Source organism: Sander lucioperca, chromosome 21 (genome assembly GCF_008315115.2).
Source record: "Sander lucioperca isolate FBNREF2018 chromosome 21, SLUC_FBN_1.2, whole genome shotgun sequence".
NCBI lineage: Eukaryota > Metazoa > Chordata > Actinopteri > Perciformes > Percidae > Sander > Sander lucioperca.
The window spans coordinates 12,266,958-12,290,774 of NC_050193.1; the positions used below are offsets into that span (position 1 = coordinate 12,266,958).

The 23,817-nt window shown below is 40.9% G+C and overlaps 1 protein-coding gene across 5 annotated transcripts in view; it reads right to left on the reverse strand.

The window, feature by feature from the left end:
* Window positions 1-1,427: 1,427 nt before the first annotated feature.
* The window catches only part of LOC116051847 (voltage-dependent T-type calcium channel subunit alpha-1I-like), a 75,890-nt gene continuing 53,500 nt past the window's right edge, over window positions 1,428-23,817 (reverse strand). Inside the window, exons 28-35 of one of the 5 annotated variants that reach the window (XM_035996576.1) lie at window positions 23,222-23,300; window positions 21,271-21,392; window positions 18,790-19,239; window positions 14,647-14,796; window positions 9,655-9,789; window positions 7,473-7,689; window positions 5,797-5,942; window positions 1,428-5,485 (exon numbers count right to left, since the gene is read on the reverse strand). In XM_035996576.1, coding sequence (XP_035852469.1) covers window positions 4,754-5,485; window positions 5,797-5,942; window positions 7,473-7,689; window positions 9,655-9,789; window positions 14,647-14,796; window positions 18,790-19,239; window positions 21,271-21,392; window positions 23,222-23,300 — 2,031 coding nt within the window. In that variant the 3' untranslated portion in view covers window positions 1,428-4,753. Of the gene's footprint in view, window positions 5,486-5,796; window positions 5,943-7,472; window positions 7,690-9,654; window positions 9,793-14,646; window positions 18,231-18,417; window positions 19,240-21,270; window positions 21,393-23,221; window positions 23,301-23,817 lie in introns of those variants that run through there. The other 4 variants (XM_031302419.2, XM_035996578.1, XM_035996577.1 and 1 more) reach the window with 4 other exon arrangements.

Sequence of the window (23,817 nt, forward strand, 5' to 3'; positions counted from 1 at the left end):
TTGACTCAATATACTTCAAAGATCCAGGACTTAGCCAAAACATTTGAACATCGACAACTTCTCAGTCCCTCCCCCCTTTCTGCTAAAGCCCAAAACGTTTTCCTAAGCCGATCCTCCCACAAGGGAGAATGAATGCTGTGCATGAGCAGTGATTGACATGCAGTTAGACACCCCCCCTGGCCCTGATTGGTGCATCTGAACAGGGAGCTGTGGATTTTTGCAAATGGCACTACAGGCTGTAGATGGTGCCAGAGGAGCCAGATTTTTTTTTAAAGGGGTGATAGAATGCAAAACCGATTTTACCTTGTCATAGTTGAATAACGACGTTCGGTGGGTAAATAGGACATACATAGAAGCTCAAAATCCCATTGATACCCCTATCCTCTGCAAATCTCACATTTTGAAACTGCCGCTGAAAATGGGCGAATCTCAACAATGCTAGATGATGACGTCATGATCTCAAGTCACGCCCCAATATTTGCATAGGCTACACCACTGACCTGAGGTCAGCTTAGTCTTCTGAATCTAGCTAGGTCATGCAGATCTCCAGAACAAAACCAGTGGATTTCCAGGTGAGGTGAAACAATGATCCTGCACCCAAGGGGCCTTGAGATCTCAGTGCACTTTATGTGTTGCCAAGGGAAGAAAATCAGCAAAGAAGCCCCAAGAGGCTTCTTGGATACTGACCTTTTATGTTGCAAGAGGTCACTAGTACGCTTTCTCTCTTTCAGGTTATGTAAGGCAAGGGTTAATACCCAAACATTTCAGATGCCAGGCCACTTCTTTTAAATACCTTGCAGACAACTGAAGCAATGACATATCCACACACACTTTGTGCTTGCATCAACATACACACGCACGCATTCACAGTCTCAGAGACACATGTACACTTACCGCTCTCCACACACACCTCAACCCTCCTGCAGTGACATTTGAAGGACAGGGGGCCTGCAGGGAGAGCTGGTTTTGAGAGGTTAGATGAGGTGGAGGGCTCTCTGGTTCGGGGTGTGAGGTAAACAACACCTCGGAGTTCAGCGTGCATGCCTAATGTGCTCTCTCGCGCTGGCGGCTCTGCTGACAAGCTGTCTGGCGAAGTCTCCTGCTCCTGCAGCATCTCTCTACCTGAGTCTCTCACACTGTCTGCTGGCTTTAAACTGTCCAGCTGTCCACGTCAACTCTGTACACTTTTGTGTCCCTGTCCTGTCACTGGCTAGACTCTTGACTCAACCTCTTTTTTTCTGTCTCTCATATCAGATACTTAATAATTTTAAATTAAATAACAGGTGTAAAGATGAAGACCGAACAGCAGCTTTTACTTACCCACAAATGTACTTTGTGTTGAAAGGAAAAAAGTTATTTGTGACTCCGGCTGATTACGTTTTAGTGGTTTCATAGCAGCAGTCAAAAAACATTGGGGCATTCCCTTAAACTTTGTACATTTTTATGAAATGCATAATAATGATATAATCATGGTCACTGGCAGCAATGCACACATGCAGATCAAAATACAAAGATATGTACAAATGTGAATTGTACACCCTTAAGGTGTGTTCAGACTGAAGGCAAAGCAAATTTAGGAGTCGGCACGTTTGCATACAAATTCAATGTAGGCTATTGTACTCATATTGTACTTCATGAACATATAGAGACTGATTCAGAGATTCTCACACGCACACGCACACACACACACACACACACACACACACACACACACACACACACACAGTACAAAGGCACACTGCTGCTCACACACACATTGTTAGGTAGTTAAAGCTAACATCTGGAGTGGGGTGCATTGGCTGCCAGCAGTCAAATTTGTGCGAATAAAGCCTGGTGAAAATTTGCTCCGAGCTCAATTTGAGCACACCTTTACAGCTATCTTTAAATGTTACCAGTGGTTGTTACCCCCCGACCTGAGTTCAATAACCTCATTTGTTATTGTCGTCCAATTGCAGCCTATCTCTCTACCGATCGGTCTCCGAGAGGGCAGAGGTGCAATCTGATTGGTTGTAAGTTCAGACAAGTAGAAGCAAAAAACAGACAGTAATGAATACTGTTGTATTTTGAGGAGATAAAAACATTGACATCATTTACTCAGGGCATACACATAGAACATTTATTGCTGCGTAGTCAGGCTTTACCCTTTGATGCCATCTTCATTGACACAAGGATTTGTCTCAGAAAGACAGAAGGATATATCTTTGAAGCTAAAACAGCCCTTTGTTGCTTCATGTTTTCCCTCTTCAACCTTTAACCTCAGGTATCCTTACTGACAAACAGGTAAATTCAGGAAAAGGCATTCACTTCACCTGAAGTCATAAACACACACACACACACACACACACACACACACACACACACACACACACACACACACACACACACACACACACACACACACACACACATACAAGCATAAACTCACACACAACTGTCTTTACTATCACTCATTAATACCCAACACCATGTGATTAAACATAGTCATCAAAGTGATTTTGCATGATAAAAAGGTCAAACCCTCAAATTTTCTAACATCATCTCATTCTTTTTAGAAATTAAAAAAGTAAGGTAATGATCAAAACACTGGGGATACAACAGTCAACCTCCAGAAATCAGACTTAAAGATGAGCATTTTATTTTTGGATGAAGTAGTTAATCAAGTGGCAAAAGCCAAAATAAGCTTGCATTAAAATATGCAAAGTTTTGTTCATTGTTAGTGTCAGCTGAATATCAAACTGGTGTGTGTGTGTGTGTGTGTGTGTGTGTGTGTGTGTGTGTGTGTGAAGGGGTTGCTACAACATACTGTATGTGCGAAGAGATGGGGAAGAGAAGATGAGTGCATCAGGGTGTCATTTCAAGAAAAAGCATACTATATTGCAATCCCAAAACCATGCTTAAGGAACACTAATGTGTCCATAATCGATATGTTGTGGTGTAATTCTCAAATTAAAGTTGTCGTAGAGATGGTTTACGCTATTCATGTTTTTTAGCATAGGAGGCTAAAAGCAAACAAAGTTGCCTGTGTGCAGCCAGCAGGAATGTCTATGAGCTAGAACGATCCTCATGTGCTGAGTGAATATGGCTCTTCTCATCTCTGGTTGTCCCATGGGACTCCAACATTTGAAAAAAAAAATCATGAGGAAACAGTGTTCCCAAAGATAAATTTGCTGGAGGGAACAATCACTTCAGCGCACAAATTTTTTTTGCTTCGTTGTTTTATACACTGTCCACACCTTAAAAAATGTTATAAAACTGGAAGCCACTGGCAGACAAAAAGTCCTAGACAACAAGTCAAAGAGATCGTATGAGTTGAATGAAATAGGGACAAAGTAACGGCAACACTTGCATGTGCCTATCTCTTTTCTACAAAAATAGTGGGATAGAAATCACATGGTTATTACCCAACATTGACATCTTGATACACTTCTGTATACAGATTAAAAAAACTTGGTTAAATGCAATTCCATCATGCAGTCAAGGTCCCTCGCAACTCTTGTGGGTTTGTCCATTCATCACAGATCCTAAAGCATGGTGGGAGGAAGTGGTGTCAAAAGGAGTGTGCTTGAAGTCTCACTTTATTTATAAGTAGCTGTGAACCATGTTTTGGTGCACAAACAAGGCTGCCCCATGCACACATCTTTGTTTCTTCTGATGGGGTTTGTAAAGCTCTATCCAAACTAGCTCTCTTTCATACTTATTTCTTCATATCTGAATGAGTGAAAGATACTGGAGATAGAAATAAAAAAAGAACCAATTTCACGAATCACTCCATGCACGTTACACCGCTGCAGTCTGTCAATTTCTTTTCATTTTCTGCTGCCACTCAAGACTCAGTTGACAGAGGCACAGAGCTTTGATCAGACAATACCTATCTCCTGTTTCAAAAACACAGAGGTATGGTGAAGTGATAAGAATTATTTAATTCATGCCTTGGATGGACCTGAGGCAGTGCTCTCACACACACACTATGAGCACAAACTCTTGAACTCTCCTCCACCTTGCATTTTACTCTGAACTCAGCAGAAGGTCCTGTGCCAGAGTGAGTAGGACCTGTGTTGTTTCCGTCTGCCAGAACAGATGGACATTAGATCCGCTTTCTGCTTTCCGAGCCAAACAAATGACTTGCCTGCTCCTTTCCCAGCCTTCCTTCCGCCTTAATATATTCCGCCATTTCCGTGCCTCCTCCCACTTACTCGCTGCACTGCCTCTGAGACAAAAACGATTCAAAACAGTCTCTGTTGGCATGTATAGCTATTTCAGTTTGGGTACTTCTATTTTTGCATTTCCAGCCTCAGTGAACCCAAGCCGACACGGGGAAAAGGAAACAGTAGAGCAACAACGAGACTCTTTCTTGTGTCTTTAAGTTTTCGCCCTTTTGTCTCTGCTTCTATTGACTCCCTGATATGAATGGGCCTCCTGGTCTTCCAATGTGAGCAGAACCTTCCATGTCCTCCCCTACAGGTACAGCCCCTAAGAGTGTTTAAGGATTTATCTTCAGCCCTTAACTCTGCGGGCCACTTCCTCACCAGCAGTCTATACCCAAGACCACTCCCCTAGCTAGCACAAAATAGGACATGGGCTTGTCACAAATGTATCAAAAAGGGTTGAGGGGAAAAATGAGGGTTTGGACTTGGAATACGGGACATCATGTGTCATCAAGCCTCTCTCTCACTGATGGAAGCAGAGAGAGTGAGAGGGACAGCTATGGGTTAAGATCCAAGGAATGGAGAGACAAAGAAAGAGTGGGTAGGTTTCATCTGTTTTTCCGACAAGGCCCTACTGTTGTTTGGCTTGAGCTCTTCCCTTTAAACCCTTGCTCACCATCTCCTATTTCCACTCTTCCTTCTCCTCTTCTTGTATCAACTAATACCCCTGTCCAGGGGTTGGCCAAGAAGCCTTGAGGGTCCATAAGCTCCAAGCCCAGAATCTCCCTGCGGCCCTCCCTGCCCCGGGATGACAGCAGCATCCCCCCTTGGTCCAGGCTGCCTGTGCTGTTGCACTTCTTCACTGCTCCTCCCGGGTACACCAGGGAGCTGGGCGACAGCAGTGATGTCAGCGACAAGCTGCTTAATGTCTCTGACAAGTGTTCACTGTTGCCCGCTTGGCTGGAGCCACAGCCACCAATTGACGATCCAATACCTATGCCCAGGTCCTCGTCCGAAGGGTCAATTGAGTCGTCACGGGTGTAGCCCGGGCTGGTGCTTCCTCGGCCACTGCTCTGGCTCCGCTGGTGGCCCCTGGTGGCCTGGAGGGTGAGGGCTGATGAGGGGCTCGGCCTTGGTCTCAGGGTCTGAACTGGGGAGGAGATGGCAGTGCCGTCTTCAGGTAGCGGGAGCGGGCACACAAGTGGTAAGGGAGCTGTCGGCAAAGGCAACTCCAAGTTCTGTGGTGGAGAGATGCTAAAGCTCAGTCCCTCTTCCAGGGTGGTCTGGAGGCTGCCCTCAGAGCTGCCTGTAGCAAGGGATGAGTCACTATGGGATGGACACTGAAGACAGAAGGGAGAAAGGGTAGAAAGCACATGAATCCAATTCTTTAAAAAAAAAAAAAATGTTTTTCAAATATCTTTAATATTTACATATACATTTTTATTGCATCTTAGATGCTGATTACAAACCCATTTCCATGATTATAATTTCATATATTATCATTTGTTGTCGGTGAACAGACATCAGGCCATTTCTCATCCAGCTAAGCACAAAATTAATGTATTCTTTTTAATCTAATGACTTTCTCAAGCCTCTACGTCAATAAAACCTGACAACTATATATTTTGCCCCTCTCCTCCCCTCCCCCTACCTGTGTACAGAGCATCTTGCTATGGGCTCCTGGGGAGCGGAGTGAAGCCCAGGAGTCTGGGGAGGTCAGTCTAAGGCCCCTCGACAACCGTAAGCTCCTACTGCGGTGAGGTGCTGGGATGGCTGCTCCTGCAGGGTGGAAGAACTCTGCAGGCAGATGGAAAAGAGAAGAAATGCCACTGGCTGTTCCTCCTCCTCCTCCTCCTCCTCCTCCTCCTCCTCCTCCTCCTCCTCCTCCTCCTCCTCCTCCTCCTCCTCCTCCTCCTCCTCCTCCTTTATTTCTTTCCTTGTTGCTGCTGCTGGAAATGCCACCTTGAGGAGGGAGTACACTTTTTTCCATTTCTATCCTTTTAATGTCCTCCACTTGTGTTGGAAGGATTTTTTTCATCTGAATAATGTATATAGATCAAGCCACCACAGTAACTCCATATATATATATATATATATATATATATATATATATATATATATATATATATATATATATATATATATAGATAGACAGATCGATAGATAGATAGATATACAGTGTATATATATATACAGTATATATATATATATATATATATATATATATATATATATATATATATACATATATTTTATATCATAAGCAATACAGTAGCAGTTAAATAGCTACTAAGTCAGCAAACCCAACACTTGCAGGTGGATGTCGTGAGTGAATCCCTATCTCCATGCTTTAAAATGCTTCCTTTAGGTGGGGCCTGTTGTTGCTTTGCGGGGTGGCAGGTTAAAGCACCAACTGACAGATTTTAGGTGTAAGTTGATGTTTAATGTTGATTTTTTTAAAAACATTTTTAACATTTTTTGTTGGTGAGTGTTCGTTGGAACTGACTGTACGGACTGGGAAGCTGCAAATTAATTGCCAATTGGGATTAATAAAGTGTCTGAATCTGAGTCTAATGTGTAGTGTGGGGATAAGTATATGCTTTGTGATGCCATTTGGTTAAATGGTATCAACTGTGGCAGGGCCTTTCTGTGTAGAGTTTGCATGTTCTCCCCGTGTTTGTGTGGGTTTCCTTCCACAAAGAAATGCATTCTAGGTAACTAGGACTACAGTTTAAAAAATTTGCCGACTGGCTAACACTGGCGCATTTACACAAATGTTGATTAATGTCCTAATAAATAAATCTTAAACTGAATAAAAAAAAACAAATGATGGTCGACTGCGCATGCGCGAGTGATAAACCCAATAGCAACAGCTCTTAGAGGGCGAGGCCTATACGAAATAGAACTACACAGATCATTACCAGCACTTTATTGCAGAGGTTCAAGTGCCCTTTGTATGCTCTCTTCCTAATTGTTGAGAGGTACATTTCTCTGACCTATATAGTCTCTCCTGAAATCCTCTTATTGTGAATATAATTTACAATATGTTTTCTTAGATATTTATCTTGGAAAGTTGTTGCTCTTGTTTAACAAAAGCTTATTTATTATTATTTGTTATTTCTTGTCCAAATTGTGTCTTCCATGTGTCGATTTTACCCACCAACTTTTTTGGCATATAATAGGCCGCAAAAAAAACCAGCAAGAAATGAAATCAGAATGTACTTGTTTGCAGGTACAAATACAAAATTGAATTGATAAATCATTAATACATTATTTTGAAAACCAGCCTGGTAGTACAGTGATTATACTTTATCTGGTTTTACTAACCAGGGCTACAGTGAGGTGAACGCATATGTGGTTGCTGTGTTTGCATCTCCATCTCCTGTAGTGCAGTCTCCACCTCAATGCCAGTGCTCAGGGCCCGGCAGGGCTGGCCCAACCCCTGCACCTGACTCTGCACCACGGTTTGAGTCTGGTGGCCTCCTGCATGACTCCCTCCACCTCCAGCCTCCTCAGAGCTGCGGGAGTCACTGCTGCACCTTCCCTGGAAGAGAACAGATGATCTGACATTGAAGGAAATGTCTTTTTGTTAATACATCTCCAGGATATATTAATCAAGTAAGTGTGTGGAACTTAAAAAAGAAGCTAAACTTTGTAGGGATAGATAAATGACATACATTTTTTTTATGATTGCTTTTTTATGATTGCTTGGGCTTGTGTGCTAAAAAAAAAGCTTACAATAAATTAAGATGGTTTAAAATGTACATAAACCTCTTACTTCTTTTGCAAAAGGACAATTCAAGTTTAGGATTAGCATTACATTTTGTAAAAATGACAATTCCTGGACCAAGCCTAAAAGAAAATGAGTGCAGAAAAAAGAAGCCCCTCTGGCATCCTGCAGATATCAAACATGGTCTCTGATTCACATCATCCCTCGGACTTTTCATTTAAGTGCTAGTGAAGGGTGAGGACTGATTATGAGCTGAAAGAGCCTGTTATTGTAATGTTAATGTTACATATTGTAACAATAAATGATTAGTTAGAAACGTGTCAGTGTGTGTGTGATAGCTGCAACAGCTGGAAGCGGGAAGCAGGAGGTAGATTAAGGCAGAAGTTCAGCTTTGTAAGCTCCTACCTTGTACGTTTTAATTACCATCATGTAGGGACTGCAGAATCATTTGTGCGTGTTCGTGCACACATGCATGTGTGTGTGTCCGCTTTTGTGCTTCCACTAGTGTATTGTATCTCTGAGTCATTCAGTCCTAGCCCCTGAACGGCCCCCTTTCAAACAGCCACCCACACCCATATAAACCTCAAACAACCATGGCACACATTGCTCAGTGCCACACACACATTTTTATTTCCCAAACACAGTTTGGCAAATCAAATCCCTAACCTTAGATCCTTTCTCACCTTCTGTCTTTCCCTCTTTCTCTCTCCCTCTTTTTCCCCTCCCTCCTTTAATGAGCAGTGGTTCACAGCCATGCTTGGCAGTTGCAGGCTTATCTGGCTATCCAGAACCAAGGAGCATTACCTCATTACAGTGAAGGATATCTAGGAAGGACGGATGATAAGGGGTGGAGATAGAGGGGCTAGAGGGAGGTGCAGAGAAGGTGTGCAATTACCGGAGGGGTAACACGGATAAAGTAGGAAGTAAGCATGAGGCATGAGAGCCACCCAGGATAGCAACTATAGGAAGATTCTAGTTTTATTCATGAGAAGAGATTGTGGATTCTTCAAAGACAAGATAGTTACCACTGATACACAGAGAAAGGGCGATAAAGGGATCTTTGGAATCTAAGGTTTATATCTTTAATTCACAAGAGAGCCTACAGCATAGCCATGAAAACTATTTTATAATGGTCATTTGTTTTGTGCTTCCTGGAATGAATATTTAAAAAAAATCATCAGTGAGCCTCTGCCAGTGTTTGTGCTTATCCTTTTGGGGGAGTAGGACAAAGTGCTGGTATACTGTATGTCAAGTACAAAGTAGTGAGAATACTTGAAGTTAACAATGAATCTATGGTGCAATTGGTATTATAGTGGTCACTGAATATTTTTCTTTCTCTAAAGCTTTTTCTTTTTTAAACAAAAAAGTGTAATTACCCTGGTAATGACATTAAACCAGGTGCTCACTCCCAGGCACTCTGTCCCACATTCACTATTTACTATATCTTACTGGGATGATCATCATTTAATTCGGAATTTTATCTGAGCAGCACAAAGACCAAATAGTGGGTGAAGAATATATTTGTAAATTGTACATTATTACCATTGATCAAAGCTCAGATCCAACTTTATTTACTTAAAAAAACATTTTATTTTTGCACACACTCTTTTACTTTGGCCTCACAGAAAATGAGTTGTCTTAGGGATAAGGGCATATGTATGCCAGTACTGCACATTTGTACTCCATATTTTTCAACACTTTAAAGAGATGTATTTTTTTCTTTTTTGAAGTGTAGGTCCTAATCTTCCCACCACATCTCTCTGCTCATACTGTACCCACCTTGCCCTCTCTCACCAGCAGCTGGTAGGCAGTATGTTCGTCCAGGCTGAGGTCATCTGGCAGGGTGGGGGATGAGGACTTGTCTGACAGTTGCTCTGACTTCAGCGATGCCTGCTCAATCTCTGCCATTTTGATCTGCTGCAAAAATGTACCTCTGTTATTCATGTCTTAAAACAGGAAGGGGTAGGGAATAGGAACAGCAAACCTTTCAGACTTACTGAATTAATAGAGCATTGTCTCATAAGTGCTAAATATAATGCATCATTTATTCTTGGGATCACAATAACCATAACTGATCTCAGTATCTTTGTATACATATATATTACATTTCTAAATAATCAGCAACAATGCTTTGAAGATGTCTCTCATGATTCCTTCGTTTATATAGTACATCTCCTATAGGCCGATATGAGCTACACAGACAAGATAGGTAAAACCTCTGCCAAGTTTCGATATGCTTCACCAGATGTTGACAATTCAAAGTAGCCAAAATGCCATGGCACCTGTCTGTAAAGAGAGCAGGGTGAGATATTTCAAGAAGTAACAACATTGCTTTGTCATTATTAATTGAACAAAATATGTACAGGGAGAGGCTGAATGAGAGGCGAGAGGCAGCTATCCAAGCAGTGCGTACACAGCAGGTGTATGTGTGCATGATTTAGCTGTGCCCCTGCAGTCTCTGCATGTATCTGTAAGCAAGAGTGAAGAGATGTTTTTTTTTTCCCATCAGGAGTGAAGTTGTAGATGCACCAGAACCTCATAATTCTGCCCCTATAGCCAACTGAGTATGTTTTTTTTTAAAACACTGTACATTACAATGTTGTTGCTGTATGTAATGGTGTCTCATAGTCCTTGTTGTACAGCAATCCTAAAGACACAGCATTACCAAACACAGAGTAGTTGGGAAGTGACAACAAATACTCCAACTGTTACTAACCTCTCTCGCTCTCATTTGTTCCAACATTCGCTCCAGCTAAGTTTGTTTCATCATGTAACTCAGCCCATATCACTATTGAATTGGTTTTACATGATCACTGCATGAGCCTCGTGTGAGCTCAAACTTCTCAGGGTGACTTTCTTCTCTACCCCTTGCAGCACTTTGAGCACACAATTTCAAAACATACTGCAGTTGATCAGTGAGCTGGAGTGGAATTTCAGGGTTCTGGGGGTGCTATGATGCGCTCAAGCAGTATTTCTTTAAAGAGACAGAGCAACACATAGAGAGACGCATTAAGGAGGGTAAAAGGGCCCAGTGAAATCCAATGGAGTGAGGTCTGTTAGCGATATATTTACACATACCTGTAGGTCAGAAATACAAAGAGGTTCCTAGAGAAAGATTCATGCAATATAATTTATGCTAAATATAGGAAAAAGTGCACCAGCAGTCAGATGATCATTTTCCACAACACACAGGTGCCCAAACAGGCACACCTCCTTCTTGCTGTCTACCACAGGTTTTTCATACTACCACTAGTCACCAAAGAAATGTTGAAATCCTACACATAGGTGTTTTAATTGATTTGGTAAGTAGTTATTTTTCTACTTTTAAATGCTAAATGCACAACATCTGCACAGCACAAAAAAGAATATTTAAGTATGCAACTCATTTCTCCTCTCTTACCTCTTGGAACTTTGTGAAATATGCCAATGTATTACCTTGCGTCCACTCATCTATGGGGTGCCGTTTGTAAAGTGGCTCACGCTGAAAATGACAGCAACATTTTGTCACATTTAGCTTCAAACAATGTTTAAAAAACTGGTATGAATTTTTGAGGGTCACTTTTTTGCACATTTAAAACAATATTTGTCAACTTAGAGATATTTTAATTAGTTAAATCCAAATATTAAATGTTACACCTAAATGTTAAATTTAAATTTAAATCTAAATCTAAATCTAAATGTTAAATCTAAATCTAAATGCTAAATCTAAATCTAATTGTTAAATCTAAATGTTAAATCTAAATATTAAATCTAAATCTAAATTTAAATGTTAAATATAAATGTTAAATCTAAATGTTGAATCTAAATGTTAAATGTTAAATCTAAATGTTTCGGGTGAAACTAAATATTTAACTAATATGCACATTCAAAATGCATCTCGAAACATTTAGATGTAACATTTAACATTTAGATTCAACATTTAGATTTAGATTTAACATTTAGATTTAGATTTAACATTTAGATTTAACAATTAGATTTAGATTTAGCATTTAGATTTAACATTTAGATTTAGATTTAGCATTTAGATTTAACATTTAGATTTAGATTTAAATTTAACATTTAGGTGTAACATTTAATATTTGGATTTAACTATTTAAAATATCTCTAAGTTGACAAATATTGTTGTAAATGTGCAAAAAAGTGACCCTCAAAAATTCATACCAGTTTTTTAAACATTGTTTGAAGCTTAATGTGACAAAATGTTGCTGTTATTTTCAGCGTAAGCCGCTTTACAAACGGCACCCCATACTCATCATGCAGTATCATCATGGGATACATTTTCCCTGAGAAATGTCATTTATGACCACAGGACCTGCTGATGCCCATACATACAGTAAAGCCCTCTGCCTGTTCAGGTAGCTTTCAGAACTTTCAAAATAGATTCCGAAACTCTGATAACGCTTTTTAAGATGGTGCCCTTCCAAAAATAGTGTCAGAGAAATTGTGTTGTGGACCACTCCTGTATGCTTGAGAAGTGCCTATTTAATCTAGCAACTGAATAAATGGCAAAGGCCTTCACTGCTCCATTGAATTGTTCCCTGAAGACTCAACTGTTGACAGTCTCTGTCAAGTCCTTATTAGGTAGTTACTTGATGAATATTTTCACTGTCACACACACTGCACCCAGGTGTCCCACTGTGCCTTCGTGTCCCCTTAAACACAATACCATTGTACATAACTCACAGCAGTGACAGACTCATCTGTCTGAAAATGGCACACACCCACACTAGCGCTCTCACACACAAACAAACAAACAATATGCGAGTCTGATGGTTAAAGAACATGGGAAATTGAAGAAAAGGATCAGACACAGTAAATCAGAGAGCGATAGAGGGAAAGCCAGAGTAGTGGAGGAATGGATGGGAGGAAACATGTAAAAGAGGGAGGAAAGATTGATGGTTTGACAGCATCTGCAGACAGGCAGAAAGCAGGACTGACAGGTAAGGAGGTGTAGGGCCCAGTTATTGCTTCTTGTGAGCTGACCCGCTGCACTTTGTCATTATGATGGACAACACTGGCACAGAACAGTATGTTTGTGATTATGTTTAATGCAGGCTCTCCTGAGTTCAAAATACCCCAAAATACAAGCACAAGTAAATGAGTGTTGGTGCCTGCGTGCATGCATGCCAGGAATGGTTGCATGTGTGCATGCATGCAATGGGCCTCATTAATCCACATTTCTGCACATATGGAAAGTTGATATCATCATGTGTTGATACTGTGTTTTTAATTAACTTTATAAAGTATGGACTTTAACAACACTTCCCATTCAAACAGCTTTGTGTGATGAATGAAGCCCTGTGTGCGCATATCCATGAAAGTACGTGACAAATGCATGTGCCTGTGTGTGTGTGTCCCTGTTGCAAATCTGCATGCATGTAATCTGCTCCTGAACTCCTTGTGGTTGTGAGTGTGTGTGCTTGTTCCTGTGTGCATGAATGTGTGTGTCTTGTATATGTGAGTGTGTGTGTTTCAGGGCTACTGAGTTTTGCTATTCACTGATTTTGCAAAGTAGTAGTTTGGTTTGGTAAGTTTTTGAAACACAGTTGATGTAGGCAAAAACATTTGCATAGGCTGGTACATCTTTACAGATGTACACATATGTATGATAAGAAAGGTATTTCATTCATGTTTCTTACACAACTAGGTGCTTGCATCCAGTGTGAATTTATTTCAAAATGTCCCTCAAGTTTATTTTCATCCAATACCCGGTGCCATGTTTACCAAGCATCTCAGAGCAAAGATCAGGCCTAGCACGGACCCACACTTCTCAGAATGATCCATATGTGGGGCCTATTTTCAGGCAAAGGAGTAAAAGCATGTTATAAATCAAGATTTGTAATTGTAACATTATTTTTGCAATTGCCATCTATCTACTAATATCCACAAAATCCTAAAATGTACATTTATTTGACAACAACAAATTGTGGGTATAACATCTCATTTGGGTCCCTCACATCTGTGATTACATTAAATGCATTTCAGAGCTTTAAAGCTGACCTGGTTCTTCCTCCCCACTAACCTATGATAATGAAACAAGACTTGGTAAGCAGGTTTTGCTGAAATATGAGCGTAGCCATTGGTAAGATGCCCTGACTGAACACAGAAACTAAACCAATGCATTTTCAAATACACTATGGATACTCTGCAATCAGTTTATATATCAGTCTGGCTGCTGTGGTCGACTGAACATGCTGCTCTCTCTCACTAACTGAACGCAGCTGTCAAGCCAAAGAACCGCAGCAACAGCGAGCGTGGAGGACTGCAGGATCACCTGCAACTCTCTTCAAGGGAGTTTGCCCAAAATTTCACTGAATTTTCTGCTGGGCTCAGTTTTTTTCTTAAAAATGGTCATAAAAAGTCTAGTGGCATGATAGCTAAATTGGCAACACTGAGATGGTTTCTTTATAAATCGGTTTCATATTCTGAGGTGGGAGTATTTTTAATACTAGTGAAATATTCTGGTTGACTAATAGGAGTGATTCTGACATGTTTGATAAATATGGGCCTCCAGGTTGGTCCAGTGAAGCTCAGTGGGTAGAGCCTGTCACTAAAAATGATCATGGTAAAAATGTATGCATCTATCTGTGGTACTGCGGATGGTTGTGTCAGACAAATCTGTATCCAAAAAATGGATGCCTGTGGTTCTGTAAAATAAATTTAAACCACAAGGATGAATTTAATATCTGCGGCGACTGCCCTTTAGGTGTCTGAGTGTGTTTGCATGTGTATTGCATATATGTTTGTATTTATGTGCGTTCATGGTGGTACCTCTTGTGGGTGGCCCCTGCAATCTTTGCAGATGGGTGGAGGAGAGGAATAGTGGTGGAAGACAGAACCGGAGAGGTTGTCGATCATCAGCATCTCCCCCTCCAATGTATCCTTGATCAGGAGAGATACGCTGTCCAGCCATTGGCTCTCCTGGAACACATACACACACACACACACACACACACACACACACACACACGCAGACATACACACGGACACATACACACGGGACGCAGGCCGGCAGACCAGTATTGCACGCAGGTGCCAACATGTGCACATGCGGACATGCGAGGACAAAGAACACGCAGGGAAATGCATACACCATCGTAAGGGTTATAAAAATGTCTGTGTGCACACGCAGGTATGCTTTTATACTTTATTATGTACTCACACATAAATGCACACATTCACACATGTAGATTACCTAAGCCTTCATTTCTAAAACCACAAAAGTAAAAAAAAACATCTAAAACACGTTCTCTGTGTCATGTATGTACAAATAAACCAGAACAAATCCCCCTCTCCTACTCTGTTGGCCTTCAGGGCTAAGCACTGTTCTCTTTTGCAAAAAGGCTCCTCAATAATTTGACTCCAAATCCTCATTAGCCAAGTAACACCTAATTTTACTATCAAAGCCTTGAGCACTGAGAGCGGCGCAATTACATTTGATATATCACCTCAATTAGGCTGTTCAATACCTTGTTGAAACAATTTAAGATTTAAGCATTTGCTTTGTGCTCTGGGTATTATTAGGTTTAAAGCAATTTAGACTGAATCAGTCAGGGCTTTTTTGGCTACTTAAATGATCCCTCCTTGCCTGAATCTCATCTGCCAGATTGATTTTTTTTTTCCAGAAACCAATCTGACAGAAAAAGGAAACTACTGACAGAAAAAAAAGAAAACTACTTTAAACATGATTTCTGTGTTTCTTGGCAGGGCACTGTATTTCACAATGAATTAGATTTGTTGTGCCTGTAGCACATTCATAACAGCCAAAATAACAATTACATGAGCAGATATATCCCAAAAGATACAGTGAAAAAAGGTCACTCCTCTTCAATCGCCACACAGGGCTATTTTCATAACAGATTTCTACAACACCGCTTACAGGACTATACTTAGATATCTTAGGCAAACACACATTTCTGACTAATTCTGTTATATTGCAATCACTCATGGCTTATGTTTTGAAAATGAGGGGGCTAAGGATTTAAGCGATAGGTTACTGTACTTCCAACAATATAAATATACCTAAAGAATGCTGGTTTGTGTTGCGGTGCCACATTTTTGCATGAAGATAAACTGGCAGTAAGGCTGACTCTGCCATATCCAGGTCTTTTAATACATTTTCTCTCTCACACAGCCAGTCCCAAGATAGTTCATTCTGTGTATATGAAGAGTTTGATATAAAAAATAATGTTTGATTGACTGTGGTGGTCTATGTGCTGGCCTCCATTAATAACTGTATTAGTGGACAACAATAGGGCCCATCTAGAGGGAATGGAAATTGAGAGAAAGGGGAGAGAGCTGAAATTAATTACTGCGTCTATCGGACTGTCTCCGGCTCAGCCATTATCTCTCCTCTCTTATTCCCTAACTCTCTCTCCCTCTGTGTGTGTCGATTTCCTACAGTGTCACCTCCAGTCCCTGTGCAATATATTACGAGTGTTTCACCATAGAGTCGAAAATGACTTTTTCAGTGTGTGTTATGGCACGTTACAGAATATAGAAGTTGTAGCTGCAATCTTTCTTAAGTCTCTATACATCATCAAGACTCATCAGATCTATTATTTGTATTCTCTGGAGAAGCTACAATGACAATATGTTGAAATTTACTAAAGCACCACAGCAGAATATGTCACAATGTTTACACACACACACACACACACACACACACACACACACACACACACACACACACACACACACACACACACACACACACACACACACACACACACAGGACCTGTGTTCCAAATAAATTGCATTGTTCTGCCAGATCCCTTATTGCATCACTTAAGAGACAGAGAATAAGAGAGGGGAGATCGGGAGAGATAGAGAGAGGGGGGGGGGGAGGATGCTGCCAATGTGTTCTCCCTGGTCTGCATTAAGTTCCGTCACAGTGAGCTAAAAATGTCTCCACGCAGCCAACTTTAGCTCTATAACGGTGAGACTCTTTATAGAAGCCGATGAGTCATCTTTATGTGTTTCTGCACCGATATCGCAGACTATCATTAGCGATTTCATAATGGAAGCGTGTGTCTCTGCTGTCAGACTGCGAGTAGAAATGAGAGACCATCCACTCTCACGCACAGATGTAGACGAGATAGATGTATCATTTAAAAAATGTAACTGTGCACGTGTCTGCAAACTCGCGTAATCTCAATGTGAATACTGAAAGCTGAAAAATTGAGAAAGCCATTAAAGTTGCTCATCTCTGCTTGCTGACAACATAGGTTGCTATGACTACAGTGAAAGAAGACAAAACTTTTTTTTTAAAAAGAAGGAAATATATGGCTTAGTCTTGGCTTTCATCTAATATCACTTAAGTAGTTTGGTTTCATTTTGGAAAATGCCTTAAATTCCAGCCCAATGTGTTTCATTCATATTCATTGATTTTTTTTAACACAATTGCACTTGTGCAATGTTGCAATTAAGACACAGCTTAGTGTCTCTTTCCTTTTATCTGCCTGTTATATGCCTATCTTACTATTTCCTCTCTTTGTGTAGATGTTTGACCCTCCTTACCCTCCCTTTCTTCTCACAAAATCTGTAAAAGAAAATGAACAAAAGTACAAACGAATTATACAAAGAGACTGGCAAAATGACTGAGTGTAATCAGGCAATGTGGCTGTCAGTTAATTTCACAATGGGAAATAGAGCAATGATTCTCTACTCTCTCCAATGTCAGCACCATTCAAACACTATACAGAAATGACATAATGCCATATTGTTGATCTCTTTTATATTCTTTCAGTTTGTGAATCGAATATGTAATTTTCTCTGCATGAACTAATGCATTGATACTGTGTAAAGAGAAGCAAACTGACAGGCAGCCAGAGAGAAAACTCAAAAGTAGGAATGTCTCCATTACGTTTTTTTTGCCCCAGATACTGATCCAAATTGTTTATTATCCAGTGATACTGTGTCTGATCAAAATTCATATTTATCTTCATTACACAGCTACAAGGTGCACACTAGGCCTACAATAAAATTGTTAAAGCAATTATAACAGTGATTTATATATGTTTGAAAGCTGGATCACAATGCATTAAGAAAATCTGGACTGTGTCACGCTTTCCATAATTTTCTACTATATATTGTTTATTCTCATATTGTGTTTTATGTAATGTTCTTGGAGAGAAGTGTGTCGGAGTGGACAATGCAGGAAGGTTTTGATAGTATTTAGGCAACTTCTCTTTTTCCCCTTTGCAGACCAAATAAAGGCATAATTCATGTGGAAAATGAAGCTAAAACAGTTGCACAGCAAACTTTTATTTATTCAATTCTTTAGCCCAAAGCACCTTCAATACCTTTCTGGCACAGACTGTCATTTAACTGCTGGCCACTGTTGGTGTCACTTGCTCACAATGGCTCAATGGTGTTTTTAAGCCCCCAACGTCTCCTTCCAGGCAGCACTGCGACCTTTGACTTCAAGGCACCTAACCCTAACCTTAACCCTAACCCTAACCATAACCATTGCCTAATCCTAGTGCCTTCCAGGCAGCGCTGCCTGGAAGGAGATGTTGGGGGCTTAAAGCACAGATAAACCTCACAATGCACTTAACTATGCAATGGTTCCACTGTTTAAAGGACCACAGCAAAGCTTTACAGCTCAGCTGCAGTTGGCTGACATCTGGGATATAATGGGAAAAAATAAATAAAAATAGAAATGGATATAAATCAATGAGAATCAGATTTTTGCACGGCCAAACGGATCCATAATAAAAAAGCTGTGATATGTCCGATCCCGATTGTGCAGATTCACGCAATCCCCTTGCAGACACAAACACACACACACACACCCCCACCCACCCACTCACAAGCAAACGCCACACATACAAAATAGAGCTTTCACACTATCAGGAAACAAACATTAGATTACTCACACTCTCACACAAACACAAAAATGCACACACTCACTTGTGCTGGTGAGTATAGGGTCCGGCTGGAGTCATGGGAGCTGTACGCTCCTGGGTGCACACTGCCTGTTGAATGTCGCATCTTCCTCACTCCTTCTCCCCTCTCTCCAATCGGACCTCCTCTATCCCTCCCCCCTGCTGTGCCTCCAGGTCCAGCAGCGACTAGTCCTTTCTCCACCCTCCCACCCCCGCAGCTGGGGGCGCCCATGCAACAGAGGGTGCCCTGGGCCAGCTCCAGCTCAATTTCTGCATCCATCTCCGCCTCCTCTTGGGCCTCCTTGTTGGAGTCGTCCAGGTGCTTCATCAGCACGGCCACCACCACATTGATGAGCACAAACTGGGCGGTGAGCACGAAGGAGACAAAGTACATGGGCGAGATAAACTGAAGGCTAGGATTGCAGGCATAGTCCACATCAGTGCTATGGTCTGGTGGGCACTCCCGCAATGTGTCCTGGTGTCATAATGGCAGAGGATGAGGAAAAAGGTCAGGACAAGGTTGGTTAGGAGCAGAGGTAGAAGAGCCGAGTAAAAGAGGAAAGGTGTGGCTGCCATATCCGTACTGGAAACATGATTTGTTTTACGCATGTGCGAAGATGATTGAGGTTAGACCTTGAATGGTTAGGGTTAGGATAGCCCATTTCGGGGGATAGGACCTGAACAAATCAGGTTTCCAGTACGGATCATGTAGTCACAAGACAAAACAGATAAACCATACAGAATACAACATTTTTTGGATAAAGGTTTGTGAAGATACAGGAAGTGGATACAATTACAGGATTACCTTATAATATATGAAATGTAAAACAGAAGCCCTGGAAAAATTGCAATTATTTTACATTTACAGTAACTCTGCAACAATGAATTTCATTACTGATAGTGGCGAAAATGCAGAGAAGAAGACAAGTCAAGATCTAAATGTCATCTTACAATGCTATGAGCTCAGCCAAACCACAACCCAATCAAAATTAGTTTTTACATAACAAAAATACATTTTAGGGAATAGAGTAGATCTAGCTCATGTTAACGAGGCTCTTTGAATTTATGACAACTTGTATAAACATAATACAATTAATTGTTTTGCTTCTATGCAAAACAGTAGGAGTCCCCCCCACTCTTTACACTCTGGTTAACATGAGCTCAGTGGAGTTCAGTCAGAGCACAACCAAAGTGACAAGTGTTTTCTGGAGGAAGTTCACATATCTCACCCAGGCTGTGACCACACATAACAATGTTGGCCCTCTGAGCTGAAGCTGGTCATTTCTATCTAATTTTGCATGACATTTACACACTCTGCTCCTTCACACAACATCTCCCTTTTCTGCCTTCACTCCTTTTCCATCTTATTTCTACACATATTTTTGTTCTTGCTTGTTCCAATTCTCCATTTGCTCTCGCTCATGCTGCTCTACCTTTTTTCATTCATTCTTGCTTTAACAAACCCTCTAGAGGTAAGAAAGCATAATAAACGGTCAGTTCTTTTAACCCCCTCTTGTCCTACCTCTCATTACAGTTCACTGGGGCCACTCTGCATTGTCTTCTTACATATTTTCCTCTCCCTCAATATTTTCTCTCTTCCCTATGGTCACTGCACAGCTAATTACCACTCTGTCTCGCCAGCCTCTTACTAAACCAAAGTAGGTCTACATGTCTCACAGGCCAGACAGCTAAAATGACAGAGCATCTGTGGCCTGCTGGTTTGTTACATGGCCCACTACCATCAACACTACCTGTATCCAGAGTGTGTTTAATGGTCCACGCCCGATGACATGCTCCAGCATAATCTCTATTCTCCTCACAGTCTAGGTGTGTGGAGGAGTGGTAATAGCTGCTGGTGGTAGTAGATGTGTTCAGGCAAAATTGGTATTTTGTGTGTTTGTGTGTGTGTGAGTGTGTGTGTGTGTGTGTGTGTGTGTGTGCGCGCACAATGAGGCACAGTCACTCCTCTGCCGAAGCCATCAGTAAGGAAATCTGTGCTCCGGTGCTGAGCAAGCACATTTTTATTTTATCAGTAAGTATCACTACGGTGGAAGATAAGATGATGATAGGATGACAGACATACTGAGGAGGAGTTTGTCTCTTGTCCAAGAGTGGTGAAACGGCTTTTAGCCATTCTGTTGCCCACTGCTGAAATCAGCTTCCGCTGGATCTAAGGTATGCATCAACTGTAACCATTTTTAAATCTAAGTTAAAGACTGTTCCAGAGCTTCTAATTAGTCTTTTTTGATGGCACCTTTAATTACGTTATCATTTTTGTTTGAAACTTTGTTGTATCTTTATGAAATGTGTCTGTCCTTTCATGTATCTCATTGTATATATATTTATTTTTTTACCAGTAAAGCACTTGAATGAGCTCTGTGTATGAGACGGTGCTCTATAAATAAACTTGCCTTGCCTTGTTTCTCTTAGACCACCTCTTCACTGGTGTCTCTAGTTCTGTATTTCTTCCTTTTAAAACACAAATAATGACTAAGTAACTTTGTACCTTCATGATGCCATTCCAGTTGTCGCCCGTGGAGACTTGAAACAAGGTAAGGAAAGCCATGCCAAAGTTCTCAAAGGTAGCGTGACGACTCATTCCCTCACATGGGTAGTCTTCATTGCAAACTGAGGATGAGAGTGAGATGGGGTGGATGGATGGAGGAAGAGAAGAAGTTATCAGGTCACAGATAAGAAAGAGGTAAGAGGGTGGAGAGAAAAGGGAAATGGAACAGGAAGGGAGCAGGGACAACAAAAAAAAAAAGAGATTTGTAAATCTGAACACTCAACACTCAACATGTCATTGTTCCCAAAAACTGCAGTGGCATGCACCATTTCTGTCGCTAAGCTGCCTGTATGACTGTCCAAACAAGACAACTCAGTGTAGACACAGTTTGTTATCAAATCAGCAGCAATGTGACCAAACACTCTATTTGTCTTTGAGCTTATATCCCACGATAATCTCTGGAATGGCCTCAAGAAAGCGACACTTGCATTTGCCACTAATCCTTTTTCCTGCCAAGCTCCAATAGGAAGCAACTTTGCCACAGGCTGCAGCTGCAGCACACAAGGGAAATGTGACAGTTCGGAAGACGTATCTTCCAACTTCAATGTGGATATTTTAGGACAGTACTTATGTATCAGAATACTGGAGAGTGGGTTGATTCCCTAATGGCTGTCTGACTGCAGGAGGGAGAATGAATGAAAAGGAATAAAGGATGGAGAGGAAATAAGAAGATTTTCATAATAAAGTTAATACGAGTCCTCATGCTTTTACGTGCACAAGCTGAGTTCACTTTAATAAGTGCACCAAAACTGGAAGCCACAATTTTATTTACCCACCTGGACTGACATTGACATACAGTATGTTGATATTTAATCATCTTACACCTATAGATGATGAAGTGTGGACAATGTGCTCTTCAACTAGAGCATAATCCTTTCATCACAACATTACCACATATATGTGTGATGAAAGGATTAATCCAACTAGTGGAATACTGTAAATATACTGCATATATATAATACTGTATATAATGGTGCAAATGTTGGTACATGACAGATAATACGTTTCTAAAAAGTTTTAACCCATCCATTGTAAAGGGAAAATCTGTCCAAAACTCAAACATTTTCATCATTTATCCCATTACATTGGCCTAAATATCCAAATCATTTTTACAATAAATAATCAATTTATCATCAGTGTCAACGAATGTGGCCCTGTCTTTATTGTAACTTAATACAATCATATATATAAATATATATTACAGCCTTGGTTCTCTTGTTTGTAAATGACCAAAGATCATGGAATGAATATATGGCAAAAATACGGCAAATACTTTGTTATATTGTATAATTGCTTAACATCGTTTATATTCAAAGTGCACACTTAAGACCTTTTTATGCTTCTGCGTCGACTCGACAGCGTATCCCCGCAGACCCCTCTGCATCTACGCCGGACCCTACGACGTAGCCTGACGTGCACCTCTCGAAAAATTTAACTACACGTCGTAGCGACGCACGTCGCTCGGCTGTGGCTTGGTAGCGGTGCATTTCCCCTGACTTATTTCCTGGTTCTCCTTCTCCATAAACAACATGAAATCAAGGAGAGGGTTAACTTCTCCTGCTACAGATTTCGCACCTTGGTCATTGTTCCCAAATGACCAAGGGGGGATACTTTGTTTCTCTCACTCTGACTCTAGAGTCAGTACTCGCTCCGAAGCTAATGGCCATCACTCTTTCACTTCTCCCTCGCTCTACCCCCCCCCCCCCCCCCCCCCTACACACACACATGCTGGCTCGACGCACACACCAGCGCACAAGTATAAACATCAGGCCACTTACGTAGGCTATGGCGAAAGCTCTGCGTGGAGCCTGCGCAGAACCATAAAACGTAAAAGAGGTTTTGTATGATGTAATCATTTACAGCATCGTGATTGGATGCCATGAGCACTTACCAAGTTCTCCAAATAGCTCTACTCCTAAGGCGGCGTAGATGAAAAACAGCAGCATGAAGAGCAGGCCCAGGTTACCCACCTGCAAAACACACACACACACACACACACACACACACACACACACACACACACACACACACACACACACACACACACACACACACACGAGAACATCTTACCATGCATGTTATAAACCGTTTGACAGCATCCTGAAAAAAGTATTAAGACTAGGTTTTATATAATATATATATATATATATATATATATATATATATATATATATATATATATATATATATATATATATATAATCACTATCTAATGCACAAGAGCAACAAACAACAAAAACATCAAATGCTAATGGAACCTTTGATAAATTAGCTATAGACTTGCCTGCCTTGTGCACGTGAACATAATTCAACCACAATTACTACTCAAAAGTTCTGCAAATTATGGCACAACTTCCTCTGAGACCTTCATATGACTGAACCCCTGATGCTGTTGTAAATGTTTGCATTGGGGGGTTTGGGATCTGGTCGGTTCCACTGCAAAACAGCCTTCTGTTATCCCAATTTGAGGCAAAATCTAATCCCATT